Raw genomic sequence first — 14909 nt, 5'->3', positions numbered from 1 at the left:
AGTCCCCTCCCATCTGTTCTGGACACTCTCCACAGCCTCCAGCTTGCTCCCTCCCCTCCACTTCCCACAAGCAGCCTGAGGAATTTTTAAAATCCTGACAATGTTCACAGAAAAATCTCTTACAATTCTGACCATTTCACCCTCAGACTTGGACCCTTCCGAGCCACCACGCTTCAAATTGCTACACAGGAGGGTCTGAGGTTTGGGAAGGGGTGGGGTCAGGATGCTTGATACACGCTGTGTTCTTTTTGGTTGTCCGTTGATTGGGGGACTTGGAGGGCCAAAAGGGTCACACTAGTGGCTCACGCTCATGTAGCTCTTATGAACCAGGCACTGTTCAAAGTAATTCATTAATCCTCACAACAACCATGTAGAGACAGATAATGATATTATACCCATTTTACAGATTAGGGAATGGAGGCATAGAGAAATTAATCAACTAGCTGAAAGCCACACACCAAGGAAATTGTGGAGCCAGGATTTGAACCTAAGCAGTCAGTCTCCGGAGCCTGAGCTCCTCACTGCCTTACTGGTCTGTCCTTTGAAAACAGCCAGAATCCTTAACATGGCATCCCAGGCCCTTCCAGGTGTGGGCCACCTGCCCAAGGTCCTCCCTCAGCAGCACCCAGTTACTCTCTCTGCACCAGGCTTACTACTGGACCAAGCTTCTCACCTTTGCAGAGGCTATTCTCTCTGCCCACAATGCCCTCCCTCATCCCCTTGCCTGGGCAACTCTCATCTTGCATGTCTCAGTTTCCCCATCACTTCCTCAGGAGGCCTTCCATGAGTCCATGAGTCCTTTATTTATTTATTTATTTATTAGCTGCATTTGGTCTTAGTTGCGGCATGTGGGCTCTTTCTTTGTGGCATGCGGGCTCTTCTTTGTGGCACGCGGGCTTCTCTCTAGTTGTTGCGTGCAGGCTCAGTAGTTGCAACACTTGGGCTTAGTTGCCCCACGGCATGTGGTATCTTAGTTCCCCGACCAGGGACTGAACCCGCGTCCCCTGAATTGGAATTTTGATTCTTAACCACTGGACCACAAGGGAAGTCCTCATGAGTCCTTTTTTTTTTTTTTTAATTTTTATATATTTATTTATTTTTGGCTGCATTGGGTCTTCGTTGCTGCACTCGGGATTTCTCTACTTGCGACGAGTGGGGGCTACTCTTCATTGTGGTGCGCGGGCTTCTCATTGTGGAGCATGGGGTCTCGGTGCACGGGCTTCAGTAGTTGTGGCTTGCAGAGTGCAGGCTCAGCAGTTGTGGCACACGGGCTCAGCTACTCCGCGGCATGTGGGATCTTCCTGGACCAGGGCTCGAACCCGTGTCCCCTGCATTGGCAGGCGGATTCTTAACCACTGCGCCACCAGATAAGTCCCATGAGTCCTTAACCTAGGTTAAATCCCTCATGTAATAGAGTCCCATAGCACTATGCAGGGTATTACATTTTTTTTTAACCTGCTCAGAATAATTTTTAAAGATTTTCTGTTTGGGGGAGACAAACACAAAACACTATATATATATATATATATATATATATATATATATATATAGTGCATGTAAGAGAAAAAATTATTTTAAAACATGATTTTTATTTTTTACTTTGCCTTATGTTTTAAAATTTTTCATTGCATTTGTTTTTCAACTAGGTAATACATTTACATGCTTCAAGATCCAGAAGCTACCCAAGGGTGTGCAGTGAAAAGCCTCCCTCTCTATTGTATTCAGTCTCTTGCCTATCTTTTGACCCAGAAGTTAGCCTGCTCTGCTCTATACCCTGTTTTGCTCCTTGCTTTTTTGTTTTCTTATATCTTGGAAATCCTTCCACTGAGTATATGTAGACCTGCCCCATCAAACAAAAATCTACTTCGTTGAGGTATATTTTACATTCAGTAAAATTTACATTTTAAAAAATGTGCCGGTCTTATGTCTGACCATTTGTATTCACTCATGTAAGCACATTCCAGTCACGATATAGAATATTTCCATCCACCAGCAAATTTTCTCCTGCCCCTTTGCGGTCAATCCTCCCTACCCCAGAAAGTCACTTATCTCAGTTCTATCACCATAGATCAGTTTTGTCTCTTCTAGATTTTCACATCAGTGGAATCATACAGTGTGTGTTCTTTTGTGTCTGGTTTCCGTTTCTCACCGTTATGTCTGTGAGATTCATCCAGGTTGTGGGTAGCAGTAATTCACTTCTTTTGATTTCTGAGTCTGGTCCCGTTGCATGATGGACAAGTTTATCCATTCTCCTGAATTAACAGAGTTAAAGTCGAATGGAACCAGCAGTCGGGGAGGTAGGGAAGCAGACTTGGTCCTGGCCCCAAGGTGTTTACAGCCCAAAAAAGGGATCAGCTGCTGAGGAAAACATCCCTGGTGGAAGGTAGAGAGTGCTGGGGCCGGGAGCTGGAGAGTGCCGGGGGAATTACAGGAGCGCCCAGGAAGGAAGGATGCTTTCCTATTGTGAGGGTAGGGGCAGCAGGTTTCCTGGTTGAGGGGTATCTGAAGATGGAGGAGATATTTCTGGATTTGGAGTCAGTAGGCTTTACAAAGGCCCGGGGGTTGGGAGAGGCGAGGCCTGGCTCCCTGTTGTCTAGGGCATGTGGTAGAATGTGTATTGGGACCACGATGGGAAGGGTGGGCTGAGTGAGGCCTAAGCCAGGGCCCTTAGTCCCGTGTGAGGGGCTTGACTTGGGCTAGAGGACAAGAGGACCCCTGAGTGCTGTTTGAACGGGGAAGGGACCTATGCTCACTTTACTGAGGCTGGAGTCTGGGGAGGAGGGGGCTGGAGTCCCTTATGGGAAGGTCTTCTGGCCCGTGGGGTGGAGGGAGCCATTTGGTGGGGCCTGGGCCGAGGAACGGGGTGGGATGAGAAGGGGCTGGGCTGCTGCTTCCAGGGCCTAGGTATCACCCTCCTCATTCCCCAGATGCCACTGAGCACTGGTCCCTCTGCTGTCCTTTGAGCCTCATGCCACCCTGCTGTGAAGGCAGTCCTGTCCCCATGATGCAGAGGAGCACATGAGGCTCCAGAGAGGGAAAGGAGCTGGGCTAAAGGGTTACAGGGAGTCTGTGCGGGGCAGACCTCTCCATCCCAGGGCGCTGGGGAGAGTGTTAACTACATGGTCCCAGCTCTGGCTGCACCTCTGATTTGTTATGGGACCTCAGGCCAGTCTTTTTCCCTCTGGGAGCCTCAGTTTTTCCTTCTTGCAGATTAGTGGTTTACATACAGTGATCCCTAAAACCAGAGGTTTCCGCAGAGGTGCGCTGGGGGAAGGGGCAGGGCAGACTGGGCCGTCATCCCTCTTCCAACCAGCGCGGCTCAGGGAGGCAGGAGGGATAGCAACGTGAGCTCTGGAGTTGGATGGCCTGGGTTTGAGTCCTGGCTGTGTGACCTGGGTCATTCTCTTCTTTATGCTTGTTTCCTCACTTTTAAGACGGAGATCATAATGATTGTACGCGCCCTTCAGTACATGAGGCAAGGTGTGGATGGCACTTAGCACAGGACTGGTACAGTAAGCGATCAATACACGTTAGTGAGGGTTTTCTTGCTGTTATGTTTTGTGCCACGTGGACCATTTCCTCTGAATGTAGGACATCGAGGGCTCTGCTGTTGGTGCCCGTGATGGCGCTCTGCCCGCTCAGCCTGGCCTCTTATTTCTTAGAGTAGCTGCTGTTCCCTGCAGACCCAGGCCCAGGGAAGTTGGGGACTGTCACTCAGTTCTTGGACTCTCCTACCCTCCCAGGCCTGAGGCTTCCCGCCACCTCCAGGCTCCAGGCTCCGGGTGCCAGCTCTGGCTGTGGGCCAGGAGGGGGATGAAACTCTCATCCAGGGATGAAAGGCTGGTGGGCCTGGGCTGGGCTAATAAACCGCCCCACCCTCGCTGGGAGGACCTCTGGGCACCCGTGTAAACTGAGTCATGGGGGACAAGGGGGTGAGTCATCCGCTTGTGAGTGGGAGCCAGATGGGCAGAGTTGTCTGCGTGGGGCCCTGGGCTACACTCCACAGAGCCACACCCTCAGCTCCCCTCGAGTAGCCAGCGGGCCCCTGGCCCAGGACAGAGGGCGCAGGGCCGGCCTGCTGAGGGGCAGTGGCCTGGAGGCTGGACTCTCGGTGTGCACGTGTGTGCCTGTGTGTGCGGGCATGAGTGTGTGTGGTGTCAGGGCCGGGGGCAGGCAGACAGGAAAGGGAGGCTCTGACGCAGGGATGGGGGGGCGGGAAAGGATTGGTCTTTGGAAAGGAGTCAAAACCCTCCAGAGGAAGATTTTGGCGGGAACGCCTCGCTGCCCTCTCCTGCCCTCTGTGGGTTTGGCTGATTTTTTTTCTGCAGGAGCCAGCTTTCTCCCTTTAGCCTCGGAGGAGCCAGGGTCCCGTGGGTGACCTGCCTGTCCTCTAAGGTTCCCAGGGGCCTGAGTTGGGACGTGAGGATAAAGGGTCCCCAGAGACCACTTCAGACTTCACCCCAGGGAGGTCTCTGGCCCCTGGGGCCAGAGGTGCTCAGGGAGAGGGGGGAGCACCCTGCCGTAGGGGTGTGCACAGCGCTCGGGCGTTGTGGAGAGCCTCCGGAGCATTTCCAGCCTTGACTGTGGCCTTTACTTACCCCCTTTCGGCTCAGTTTACTCCTCAGTAAAACGAGGGCTGTGAAGACCAAAAGGGGTGAATGCGTACAAACTGCTTAGAGTAGTGTCTGGAACAGAGCAGGTCTGCATGTGTGTTTGTTCTTGCTATCTGAGCCTCAGTTTTCTCATCTGAAAAATGGGTAAGGGGGGGAAAATGCCTGAGGTGCCCCTTGTCCAGCCGTCGCTCTGGTTCCAGTCTCTGCCTCTATTCCCTAGGAAGCTGCCCCGATGCCCTGCCACCCTGCCCAACTCTGTCCCTCTGTCCAGCCTGGGGGGTTTTCAAGCCCTACTAGGAGGCCAGTAATCAAGGAAAGGTAGGTTTCTGGGCTAGGTGCCCTCAGGTTACTCCTCAGCACCTGGGGGATGCGCGTCAGAGAAACGGGGAGTTTCCCTCCTCAGATGAATCAGCTGTGTGACCCAAGCCTGGTCTCTGCCAGGGCCCCTCCCAGTGGGCGGGAGTGGGGTGCAGTTGCTGGGAAAATCCCCCAAACCTCGCCAAAGCTCTGGCTGAAGCTTTCTCCCGACTCAGCTGTTTCCTGTCCTCCCCGATTCAGCCCCTCACCCTAGCCGGAATCAGGAGGTGGGTAGAGATTCTCCCCATTCACAGGCTAGCCCCTCTGGAGCCTCCTGCCTGGGGGCTGGGGTTCGCGGTGCATGCGAGCGGGAGTAGATGCAGTGCAGGTGTCCTCCTTTTCCTGGCTCAGTCATCCTTCTGTGGTTTTATAAAAGGGAGCAGAGCACAGCGGCTTGTCCAAATTTATCCAGCCTGGCCTACCCCGGGTCAGGGCTGCTCCCTGATGCCTGTATGGGAACGGGCCAGACAAACAGGACACAATTCCCTGCCAGCCTGAGTGGGTGTGTCTTGGGAGCTCTTGCCCTGGCAGGGGAGCAGTCCCCGCTGTAGGCCCGGGAGATCCTTCCTGCTCAGTAGGCTTAGTCACTCTACTCTCTGGGCCTCAGTTTCTCCAACAGTAAAATGGGAATCTTAGTCTTGGCCCAGCCTCTCTCTCAGGTGGTTCGGAGGGCCGAACCTGTGTGCTTTCCAAATCAGATCCTAAGTCCTTGCTGGATCTCAATTACCTCGGCAGCCCCCCTCCCCACAGCACTTTCACATAGTGGGGGGCTCAACAGTGCACTGGGTGCTGTGGAGCTGAATGACCGGGATTCAAATATTGAACTCTGTAACCTTGAAACAATTACTGAACCACTCTGGGCTTCAGTTTCCTCTTCTGCAAAATGGCAATAATAGTAGAGCTGGGTGAGGCTTAGATAACGTAGGTACACACTTAGCACAGTGCCTTGCTCTTGTTATAAATGGAATGAGGAAACTGAGGCCCAGAGACAGAGGGCAACTTTCATTCAGTCACTCAGTTATTCAATCATGTTTATTTGGCACTTATGCTAAGCCAGGTACTATGCTGGATGCTGAGGACACGCTGGGGGATAAAGTGCAGCCACTGTCCTTGAGGGGCCTCGGATGCACCGATGAGAGACACAGGTGCGTGTGCATTACGGGAGCCTGGGGTGTGCATGGCTGGGGGAGGGGGAACCTCTTGAGTGGATGACACCTGAGCATGTGCATCTGAGATCTGGAGTCAGCCAGGGAAGCGGGTGAGGGTCAGGTATACCAGGCAGAGGCAACAGCATGAGAATAGGCACAAAAATGAGGAGGCTAGCGGGTGTGCAGGAAAAACACAGGCAGCTCATGGTTCTGGACCCAGAAGCAGTGAAGCAGGGAGTGGAGGAGATGAGGCTGCAGGCAGTGGCAGGGGATGGACTTGAGCCACTCATTCATTCATTCAATAATTTATGAAAAGGTTGCTCTGGCCACAAACTGTGCTAGGCCCTCTGGGGACAGGGCTGAGATTTAGGCATTGTTCTGCCCTCACTGAGCATAGTCTGGGCACGTGGCTTAGGGGCCAGCAACGGGAGAGAGACATTAATCCAGTGGTTACATAAGTAACCCCTCGATCCTCACTGCAAGGCAGGTGTTCAAGCAGAAGGAAGAGCCTGAGGCCCAGGGCTGCGTGCCAGGGGTGAAGGGAGAGCCAGTTGGCTCCGGGCTGGGGGGCGGGGGTGAGCAGGGGCAGAAAGGGACGCCTGAGGGAAGCTGGGGCAGCTGGGGGCGGGGGCTAGGCCATAACGGGCTCAGGAGAGTGGACTCTAAGTTGCAGGCTGTGGGGAGCCACAGAAGGGCTTTGAGTAGCAGATGGACACAGGCCGCTCTGCAGGACAGCTGGCAGTGGGGGGAGGGAGGGGGAATGGGGCAGAAGAGGCAAGTTGTAATGGTTTGGGAGAGAGAGTGAGGAAGGGGCTAAAGCAGGGCCATGACGATGGAGGACAGGCGCTAAGTGTGTGAAATGGCTACTTATGGAAGAAGAACCAGGTGGTGTTGACACCACTTGGGCATCTTTGTGGGACCCACAAGGGCCTGGCCAGGATCCTCCCAAGCCTTGGCCCCATTTGGGTAAGTGCAAGGCACTGACAGTCTGAGGGGCACCAGGCTTTGACCTGGAGACCACCCAACCCTGGGAACTTCCCAGGGCTGGGCTGAAGGGGACTCAGCCCCGGGTGCGGAGGAGGCTGGGGAGGGGGCCGAGCCAGCATCTTATGACTCACCTACTTCCACCCAGTCAGCCTGGTGGCATCTCCGCTCCCCTGCTCCAAATTCCAATTTGATGAGGCTGCTGGAGGCTGAGTCAGCTCCAGCACGGCACGAGAGCAGCGTCCCAAGGGGCTCCCTGCCAGGAGCCGCCAGCCAAGCCCAGGGCCCTCCCAGAAGCTATAGCAGCCTCAGCTGAGCGGTATGGCCCAGGGAGGTCATGTTGAGTGAATGTGCCTGCTGGGTTGCAAAAAGCTAACTGCAGGTGAGGCCAGGGACGCCACTCTGCCTGAGGAGAACTGGGGTGCAAGTCTCAACTCTGCCCAACTCACTGCATGACCCTGAGGGATCATCTCTCTCCCCTCTTGGCCTCAATTTTCTTGACCATAAATTGGGCCCAAATCTTCTCCTGTTAGGTTGCGAGAATTAAATAATCCATATGGAAGTGATGTGCAAACAGTCCAGTGGCCTCTGTGATGGTCAGGGAGGCGGGAGAGGTGAGTAGAAATGGGAGGACTTCCAAGGCTCCCTGAGGTTGTGCAGGTTGTTCACTGCACAAGGATATCCAGCCTAGGCGGCTGAAACCCAACCCATCCTCTGTTCACCAGACCATGTGCCCCGGCCTAGAACTGCCAGGACCAAGGAGGTACCTTTCTCTAGTGGGCACAAATATACCCTCTGAGCTAGCAGTAGCCCCTCAGACTTTGCTGGGCCAAATCTTTGAATTTATGGGAAGTCACTGAGAAACTAATTCTGATTCTTGGGATGGAGGGGAAACAGGGCCGGCTTTGCAGAGGCTCTCAGAGAGGCTCCAGCCTTGGCTGTGAGGCATAGCTTACTACTGGAGGCAGTTGGGGGGGCCCAGTCAGAACAGAAGGGCAGTCTCTCCTGGCCCTGCCTCTCTCCAGCAACCAAAGCAGGTAACCACCAACACAGTGTCTTCAAAAACACTCAAGACACAGACCCAAGCTGGGTTTTATTCAAATGCCAGGAGCAGGCATGTGACAAGGTAGCTGAAGAAAGGAGGAAGGTGGTGTGGGCTATGAGATGGCAGGGAGGGGCAGGCCCCGTATCCATGGCCCTGGCAGCCCCTGTCTCTGCCAGGAGCTGAGTGGAACAATCACCCACCCACCCCCAACAAAATGGCATGCTCAGGCCTGCAGGGCCTCTGCCCGCTGGACTGTGAAGGCCCCAAGGAGAGGGACTGGAAGCACTAGGTTTTCTCTCCTGTGAGGGAGGAAGAGAAGGGGAGGATGCAGGAGGAGGGGGAGGTACAGCCAAAACTGAGGGTGTGGCCAAGGAAGGCTCTCCTGCTGGTGTCCACGCCCAGCCTGTAGTCCTGGGTGACCAAGGGGCGCAGCAGCAAATAGAGAGGCTGAAGGTCTGGCACTCAGGGAGCCAGAGCCTCCAGCCAGTGGGGACTTGAGTCAGCCCTGAACACAGGACAGAAGTTCAAAGGGTTCGTAGATGCAGGCAGTTCCCGAGTGACCCAGTCCTCAGAGCTGGGGACGCTCAGCCTCCTTGGGACAAGGAGGGGGAAGACAGACAGGAGGATCCATCCCTAGCAGGGGCGGCAGAGGGTGGTCTCCCCCATTTGGCCCCACTAGGTCAGTTCCACATTGTTGGCACGGTCCAGCACACGGGAACCACGGGTGCTGCCCCCAAGCTGGAAACGGCTCTCATAGAGAGTGGGGCAGAGGTGCCAGCGGTTGGCCCGGTAGATGCCCAGGTAGGTGTAGACGTCAGGTTTGTAGGTGAGCAGACACTTAACGCCTGCTGCACGGATGGCTGCATCTGCTTCCAGTACACCCAAGCGGTCCGTGAAGTCGTCTGTATAAACACAGATGACCTGCCGCCCACCCTCCTTGGCCCGTGGGCTCACCTTGGCCACCTGAAGCCGGCCCTCGACCACGGCTCGAGCAATGCCAGCCCAGGCGTGGTCCAGCTTGAAGCCAGGTGCCAGGTGTATCAGCCATTTGCCAGAGAGCACCTGGTGGGTGATGGCCAACTGGCGCAGGGTACCTGGCGTGATGGGCCGCCCGCTGGTCTGCAGAGCCTCCCAGGCTACCTGCAGGCCCTGCACATCACCCGAGTTGGGGACATAGCCCTGCCCGTATGCTGCAATCCAGCCCACGGGCTCAGAGTTGGGCGAGCCAGGGTCCCCGTAGCGGGTAACTTGGGATGGTGGGTACTTGGCCAACCAGGCATCCAGCTCTGTGGCAGGTGTGGTGCGGGCGTCAAACACCAGCCAGGGGTCCATGTCAGCTGCCATGGCCTCTGCAGCCAGGTGCTCAGCAGTGAAGCCATCTTCACGACCACCTGGAGAGTCCTCGTCCTCCAGCTCCTCACCTGGTTCCATCCTGCCGTAGGGAACTGAGTTAGGGCAGGTCCACGACAGACCCAACTTGCTGGGCCCTAGTGGGTGCCAGACACTGAATTAACTGTGTGGCCTGGGGCAAAACTTAATGTCGCTGTGCCTCAGTTGCCTCATCTTTACAATGGATAACAACTGTTCCTGTCTCAAACAGCTGTAGAGAATTAAATGCCTGAAGTGGAACAAAAGCTGTGAAGATGTTGTTAATGTTATTACTACTCTCCCTGACCTACAGACGAGGAAACCGAAACTCAGAGAGACTGGACTCACCCAAGGTCACACCTGCAGTGAGTGACAGGGCCGAAATGTGAATTCAGGCGTGGGAACCTCCCGGCCCTGCCAGAGGATGGCAGCTTTCCCGGGCGCCGGGAGTTAATGGAGGAAGGCAAAGCACACGTTCGCGCAGCACCGCGGCAGGCCCCATGGCGCCAGGCCTCCAGGTGGGCGTTATCCAGCCCATTTAACGACGAGGACACTGAGGCCAGAGACGGCAGTGACCGATCCGAGGCCAACGGGGCGGTGTCCGGACTCGAACCCACAGTCGATAGAACCTGCAGGAGGGCCAGCCTCCCGCCCCGCCGCGCCCGCCGCCATTAGCGCCCACGGCCCTAGCTGCGCCCCCGCCCCGCCCCGCCCTACCCCTTCCCGCCGCCCGGGGTCACCTCCGGCCTTCGCTGCGCTCGGCGCCGGCCCAGCCCCGGGCCCGGCTCCGCTCCTGCCTGGGATCTGCGCCGCCGCCGCCGCGCCCCGCCCCCGCCACGGCTGCCGCCGCCGCCGCCGCCATCTTAGCGCCCCGCCGCTTCAACAACAACTTTATAGACAAGCGCAGCACAGGGAGGGGCCGGGGGAAGGGGCGGGGCAGTAGGGGGCGGGGGCAGTAGGGGGCGGGGGCAGTAGGGGCGGGGCAGTAGGGGCGGGGCAGTCAGGGAACGCGAGGAGAGGCGGGCCTGCGGGGGGCGGGGCTAACGCTCTCTCTTCTGGCCTTGGGGGCGAGCGGGAGTGGCGGTCCAGTCCGCGACAGACGCGCACCGCCTGGGAGGCTCTAAGGCGGGGGCGCTCGGGCCCTGCGGCGGTGTTGTGACCGGCGGCGCTAGGACCCTGTGGGCAGCGGCGGGGGCGGAGCGGGCGGCACCAGGACCCGGGGGAACCGCGGCGGGCGGGCGACGAGCAGGCCCGTGGGCCGGGAGGCTGCGGGCGGCGGCGCTGGGCCCGGCGCGGCGAGAGAAGCCCCGAGATGCCGAGCAAGAAGAAGAAGTACAACGCGCGGTTCCCGCCGGTGAGCACGTGGCCAGGCCCCGGAGGAGCGGGCCGGGCTCTCGGGAGGCTCCGGCCCAGGCCCGGCTAGGGAGTAGGGCGCATCGCGATGTTCGGGGGCCCGGACGCCCCGCCCCCTTCCGTGCCCTCTCAGCGTCGGTGCCCCCCGCCCCCTTTCTCCTGGGATGCTCCCTTTCTCTCCCCCCACTTAAGCACCCCTTCCGGGACGGAGGCGACGGGGTCCGAGCTCTCTACCCCCTCCCCAGGCACGGATCAAGAAGATCATGCAGACGGATGAAGAGATTGGGAAGGTGGCGGCGGCTGTGCCTGTCATCATCTGTATCCTGTTGGGGGCTGGTCGGATTGAGGGAGGTGGGGGAGGCCGGCAGCCCGGGGTCGCTTTGTGTGGGCTGGTACACCACCGGGCGTTCTCCTTGACCCCCCTGAGCTCGGGCGCTCGAGCTTTTCCTGGAGTCACTGTTGAAGAAGGCCTGCCAAGTGACCCAGTCCCGAAACGCCAAGACCATGACCACGTCCCACCTGTGAGTGGCTCTGCTCTGGGAGGGCCCGGTTGGGGTCCTCTTCCAGGAGTTCACATGCTTAGGAGAGGCTGTGCCCTGATAGTGCGGGAGGTAGGAGGTGCTGGGAGATCAGCAAGGCCTCAAAGACTAGTGGGTTTGAACTTGGGAGGAGGGGTTGAGTGTTCTAGCAAAGGGGGGGATGGTTGGGATTGAAATTTTCCAGGCTCCATTCCCCTGACATCCAGAGAGCCCCTTGCTGAGGGTGCAGATGGCTGTGCCCCACCTGAGTGCCATCCCCTCCCCACCTCTTCCAGGAAGCAGTGCATTGAGCTGGAGCAGCAATTTGACTTCTTGAAGGACCTGGTGGCATCTGTGCCTGACATGCAGGGGGACGGGGAAGAAAATCACATGGATGGGGACAAGGGTCCCCGCAGGTGGGGAGCCAGGGTCCAGTGTCCAGGTGGGGAAGGCCAAGGCCCTTGGGGTTGGGGGTGGCTGGCGGGTGGCAAAGGAGGGGAGAGACCTCTGGGCAGATGCACTATACCTTCCTGAAGGGGCCGGAAGCCAGGGAGCAGCAACCGGAAGAATGGTGGGATGGGAAGCAAGGGCAAGGACAAGAAGCTGTCGGGCACAGACTCGGAGCAGGAGGTGAGTGCGGCCCCAGCCCTCTGTCCTGCCCCACAGGGCAGCCTTGCATCCGGCCAGGCCAAGCTGGCTGGAGGCCTGGTCCCAACCTCACCTGTGAGCTTTTCGTTTTGGTTTGTTTGCTTGTAAATTGGGGCTACGGAGGTCCATCTCCTATTTCTGCTTTCCAGTGATGAGCCCATGCCTTTCTGGTCATTTCTCATTCCTGCCTTATTCGCAGGATGAGTCTGAGGATACAGATACTGACGGCGAAGAGGAGACACCACAGGCCCCACCCCAGGCCAGCCACCCCCCTGTCCACTTTCAGAGGTAAGCAGTTCAGTGGCACCAAGAGAGGGCTAGCCGACCCCAAGGCTGACTTGTCCCTCCTGGCCTCCCTGGCCACTTGGTTCTGTTGGTTGTAGCAAATTTCAGGGATAGGAGGGGAGGAACTGAGGAGACCTTAAAGGCTGAATACTGTGCTCTCAGAAGGTCCCCTCCCCCTGGGTGAGGCTGTGTGACCTGCCCTGGATCCTTCCCCTCTCTCGGCTTGGCTCCGTGTTGGTACAGAGGGCGCTGGGCTCCAGGGCTGCCTGTGTGGAGGACCGGGTGGGGCTGAGTGGGCAGGAAACTGCACCAGAGAGTGGCCTGATCTTCCTTTCCTGCTTTCTGCCCTGCAGCCCCCCGACACCCTTCATGCCCTTCACCTCGACTCTGCCTCTACCCCCAGCACCCCCAGGCCCCTCAGCACCTGACGCAGAGGATGAAGAGGATTATGACTCCTAGCGCCCTCTGCCCCCCAGGCCCCACCCCCTTTTAGTTGGTTTTAGTTGCTCTGGGGGGAGAGAGAAGTTAGAGCTGTTCTTAAATTTATTAATAAAACAACAATAAAAGGGAGCACCAGTGTCTGTCCCAGCTTGTGTCCAGCGCTTTGTGGCCTCCTTCCCGTCCATCCACCTCCTTCCCCACGCTGAGCTGGGGCCAGGAGCCGTGGTGGTCTGGACAGCAGCTGACTGAAGGGAGGGGCCGGAGGCCACGGTTCTGCCAGAGCAGGACCGGGGGGCTGATGGAAGGAAGGCGGATCAGAGTGGCAGAGGGCCTGAGCCAGCTGGTGCCGGTCATGCTGGGAGACAACCTGTCTCATTGTGCTGTGTGAGCCTGGGCAGGTTTCTGCCCTTCTGTGAGTGGCCTCTTCTTGTCTGTCTAATGGAGACCATTCTGCTCACTCTGGGCTGCTGCAAAGGGACAGACGGGACAGGAAACGGCAACAGTCTTGTAAACAAGAGCTTGGGCCAGTTGCCTTGCAGGGCGTGTGGGGAGGGGCAGTGGGAGCAGAGGTACGTGGGGTTGTGGCGGCCTTGAAGGCTGGCTTGTGAGCGAGCAGGCTGTGACCCTGAGCAGACCCTGGAGCTGCGGGCGCGAGGTAGATGTGTGTCTTCAGGGAGCAGTGGCTTGGTGAGGCGGGCGGGGAGGCATGGCGTGCTGTCGGGAATCCTGGACGCTGATGACTGACTGCATCAGGGACAGAGGATCCTCAAGGACTCCCAGGTTTCTTTGGGTGGGGCTGGGGGAGAATAGGAAGAAGAGGGTTAGCAAGATCTCGAGTTTGGCTGTGATGGGTTTGGGGTGCCTGTGAGGCCACTGAGGAGAGGAGTGGAGTGGGCGCTTGGACATAGGGGGCTAAAGACAGGTGTGTGAACCTTGAGCATCGGGGAGAGGGGAGGGCTGGGGCAGACCACCAAAATAGACTGAAGAGCAGCCAGCCCAAGGGCCCCCCAGGAGCCACTGCGGTGCCCACCCAGGGGCATGTGGGAGGAGGGAGAACTCAGCTGTCGGATGCCTCAGTGGCTTGGGGGTTGTGGACGGGACAGCGAGGTGAGAAACTTGGAGGTGAGTGGAAGCAACACTCAGAACCGTGGAGGGGAGGTGGGAGAGGGCAGTGGCTCAGAGTGAGGACGGAGGAACAGATTGGGGTTTATTTATTTATTTTAATTTTATTTTTTTGCGGTATGCGGGCCTCTCACCGTTGCGGCCTCTCCCGCTGCGGAGCACAGGCTCGGGACGCGCAGGCCCAGCAGCCATGGCTCACGGGCCCAGGCGCTCCACGGCATGCAGGATCTTCCCGGACCGGGGCACGAACCCGTGTCCCCTGCATTGGCAGGCGGACTCACAACCACTGCGCCACCAGGGAAGCCCCGGGGGGGTTATTTTTTAAGATGACAGAAATGCAGACTGAAGGGGCTGAAGGGATGGGAGGGGGGACTGATGGAGTGAGGTGGGGTTGCCCGAAGCCAACCCCAGCCTAACTGGGGAGAGGGGTTGAGTAGGTTTTGGTGGGGGACTGAGGTATTCGGTTTTTATCTGATGGCGTATGACTTCTTTGTGAAGTGGGAGGCACCATGGCAGGCCTGGGTGGGCCCAGGGCAGCTGGAGCCTGAGGGCACATGGGTCTTGTCTGCTTCTCATCTGCTCCTGCTCTAGGTGTAAGAAAGGAAAGCCCCCGGTTCCTTTTGGGGAAACATCCCTACTCAGCCTGTGGTGTGTGCAGCTGACTGCACTCCGTGGGGTTGAGGCATGGGAACCGCCAGCCTGGCCAATCAAACAGGCTCTGACCGCCGTGAGTACGTAGGCAGTGTCATGACCCCAGTGGGCAACACACCTGAGCCCTGGGACTTTAGGTGGGACCCTTGGGAAAGGGTTTTGACAAGATCGCCGCTGGCTTCCGCGTGGCTCTGGTGGCAGCAGGGAACCCTCTCAGGAGTCCAGGTGAGGATGACAGTGGCCACACTGGGGTAGCAAGGCTGGCGGAATGGAGGCTGGTGGGTGCTGAAAGCTGCTTCCCACCCCAAAGGGTGATTTTGACTGAGCACAGGGCCAGCACAGCAGTGCCCGGAGGCTCAGAGGCACCATCTTCTGG

General features: G+C 57.7%; 2 protein-coding genes across 3 annotated transcripts; one reads left to right on the top strand and one right to left on the bottom strand.

Moving 5' to 3' along the window:
* Nucleotides 1–8170: 8170 nt before the first annotated feature.
* Nucleotides 8171–10377, bottom strand: C8H11orf68 (chromosome 8 C11orf68 homolog). Of its 2 annotated transcripts, none has more exons than XM_030833550.2 (2): nucleotides 10256–10377; nucleotides 8171–9579 (listed from the first exon to the last, which is right to left on the bottom strand). In XM_030833550.2, exons 1-2 carry the CDS (start codon nucleotides 10375–10377, stop codon nucleotides 8823–8825), a joined length of 879 nt encoding a protein of 292 aa, XP_030689410.1. In that variant the 3' UTR covers nucleotides 8171–8822. The 2 variants fall into 2 exon arrangements, with proteins under 2 accessions (XP_030689410.1, XP_060160365.1); XM_060304382.2 differs by lacking the exon at nucleotides 10256–10377 and adding an exon at nucleotides 9864–10187.
* A 193-nt stretch (nucleotides 10378–10570) lies between these two features.
* On the top strand, nucleotides 10571–12889 carry DRAP1 (DR1 associated protein 1). Its single transcript, XM_030833557.3, has 7 exons — nucleotides 10571–10869; nucleotides 11114–11186; nucleotides 11296–11389; nucleotides 11683–11802; nucleotides 11923–12016; nucleotides 12234–12322; nucleotides 12673–12889. Exons 1-7 carry the CDS (start codon nucleotides 10828–10830, stop codon nucleotides 12776–12778), a joined length of 618 nt encoding a protein of 205 aa, XP_030689417.1. The 5' UTR covers nucleotides 10571–10827; the 3' UTR covers nucleotides 12779–12889.
* The last annotated feature ends 2020 nt before the right edge of the window (nucleotides 12890–14909 follow it).

This window comes from Globicephala melas, chromosome 8, assembly GCF_963455315.2.
Source record: "Globicephala melas chromosome 8, mGloMel1.2, whole genome shotgun sequence".
In the NCBI taxonomy this organism is placed as follows: Eukaryota; Metazoa; Chordata; class Mammalia; order Artiodactyla; family Delphinidae; genus Globicephala; species Globicephala melas.
The sequence above is the reverse complement of the archived record's forward strand: the minus strand, read 5'-3'. Positions and strand labels throughout refer to the sequence as shown.

What these genes read in the sequence shown, in the direction of transcription:
- DRAP1 (XM_030833557.3), top strand. Translation starts at nt 10,828, where the DNA reads ATGCCGAGCAAGAAGAAGAAGTACAACGCGCGGTTCCCGCCG. An exon ending in GGCTGTGCCTGTCATCATCT is followed by an intron (nt 11,187 to 11,295) that starts GTATCCTGTTGG and finishes GACCCCCCTGAG; the next exon opens with CTCGGGCGCTCGAGCTTTTC. An exon ending in ACCATGACCACGTCCCACCT is followed by an intron (nt 11,390 to 11,682) that starts GTGAGTGGCTCT and finishes CACCTCTTCCAG; the next exon opens with GAAGCAGTGCATTGAGCTGG.
- C8H11orf68 (XM_030833550.2), bottom strand. Translation starts at nt 10,377, where the DNA reads ATGGCGGCGGCGGCGGCGGCAGCCGTGGCGGGGGCGGGGCGCGGCGGC. An exon ending in GAGCGCAGCGAAGGCCGGAG is followed by an intron (nt 9,580 to 10,255) that starts GTGACCCCGGGC and finishes TCCCTACGGCAG; the next exon opens with GATGGAACCAGGTGAGGAGC.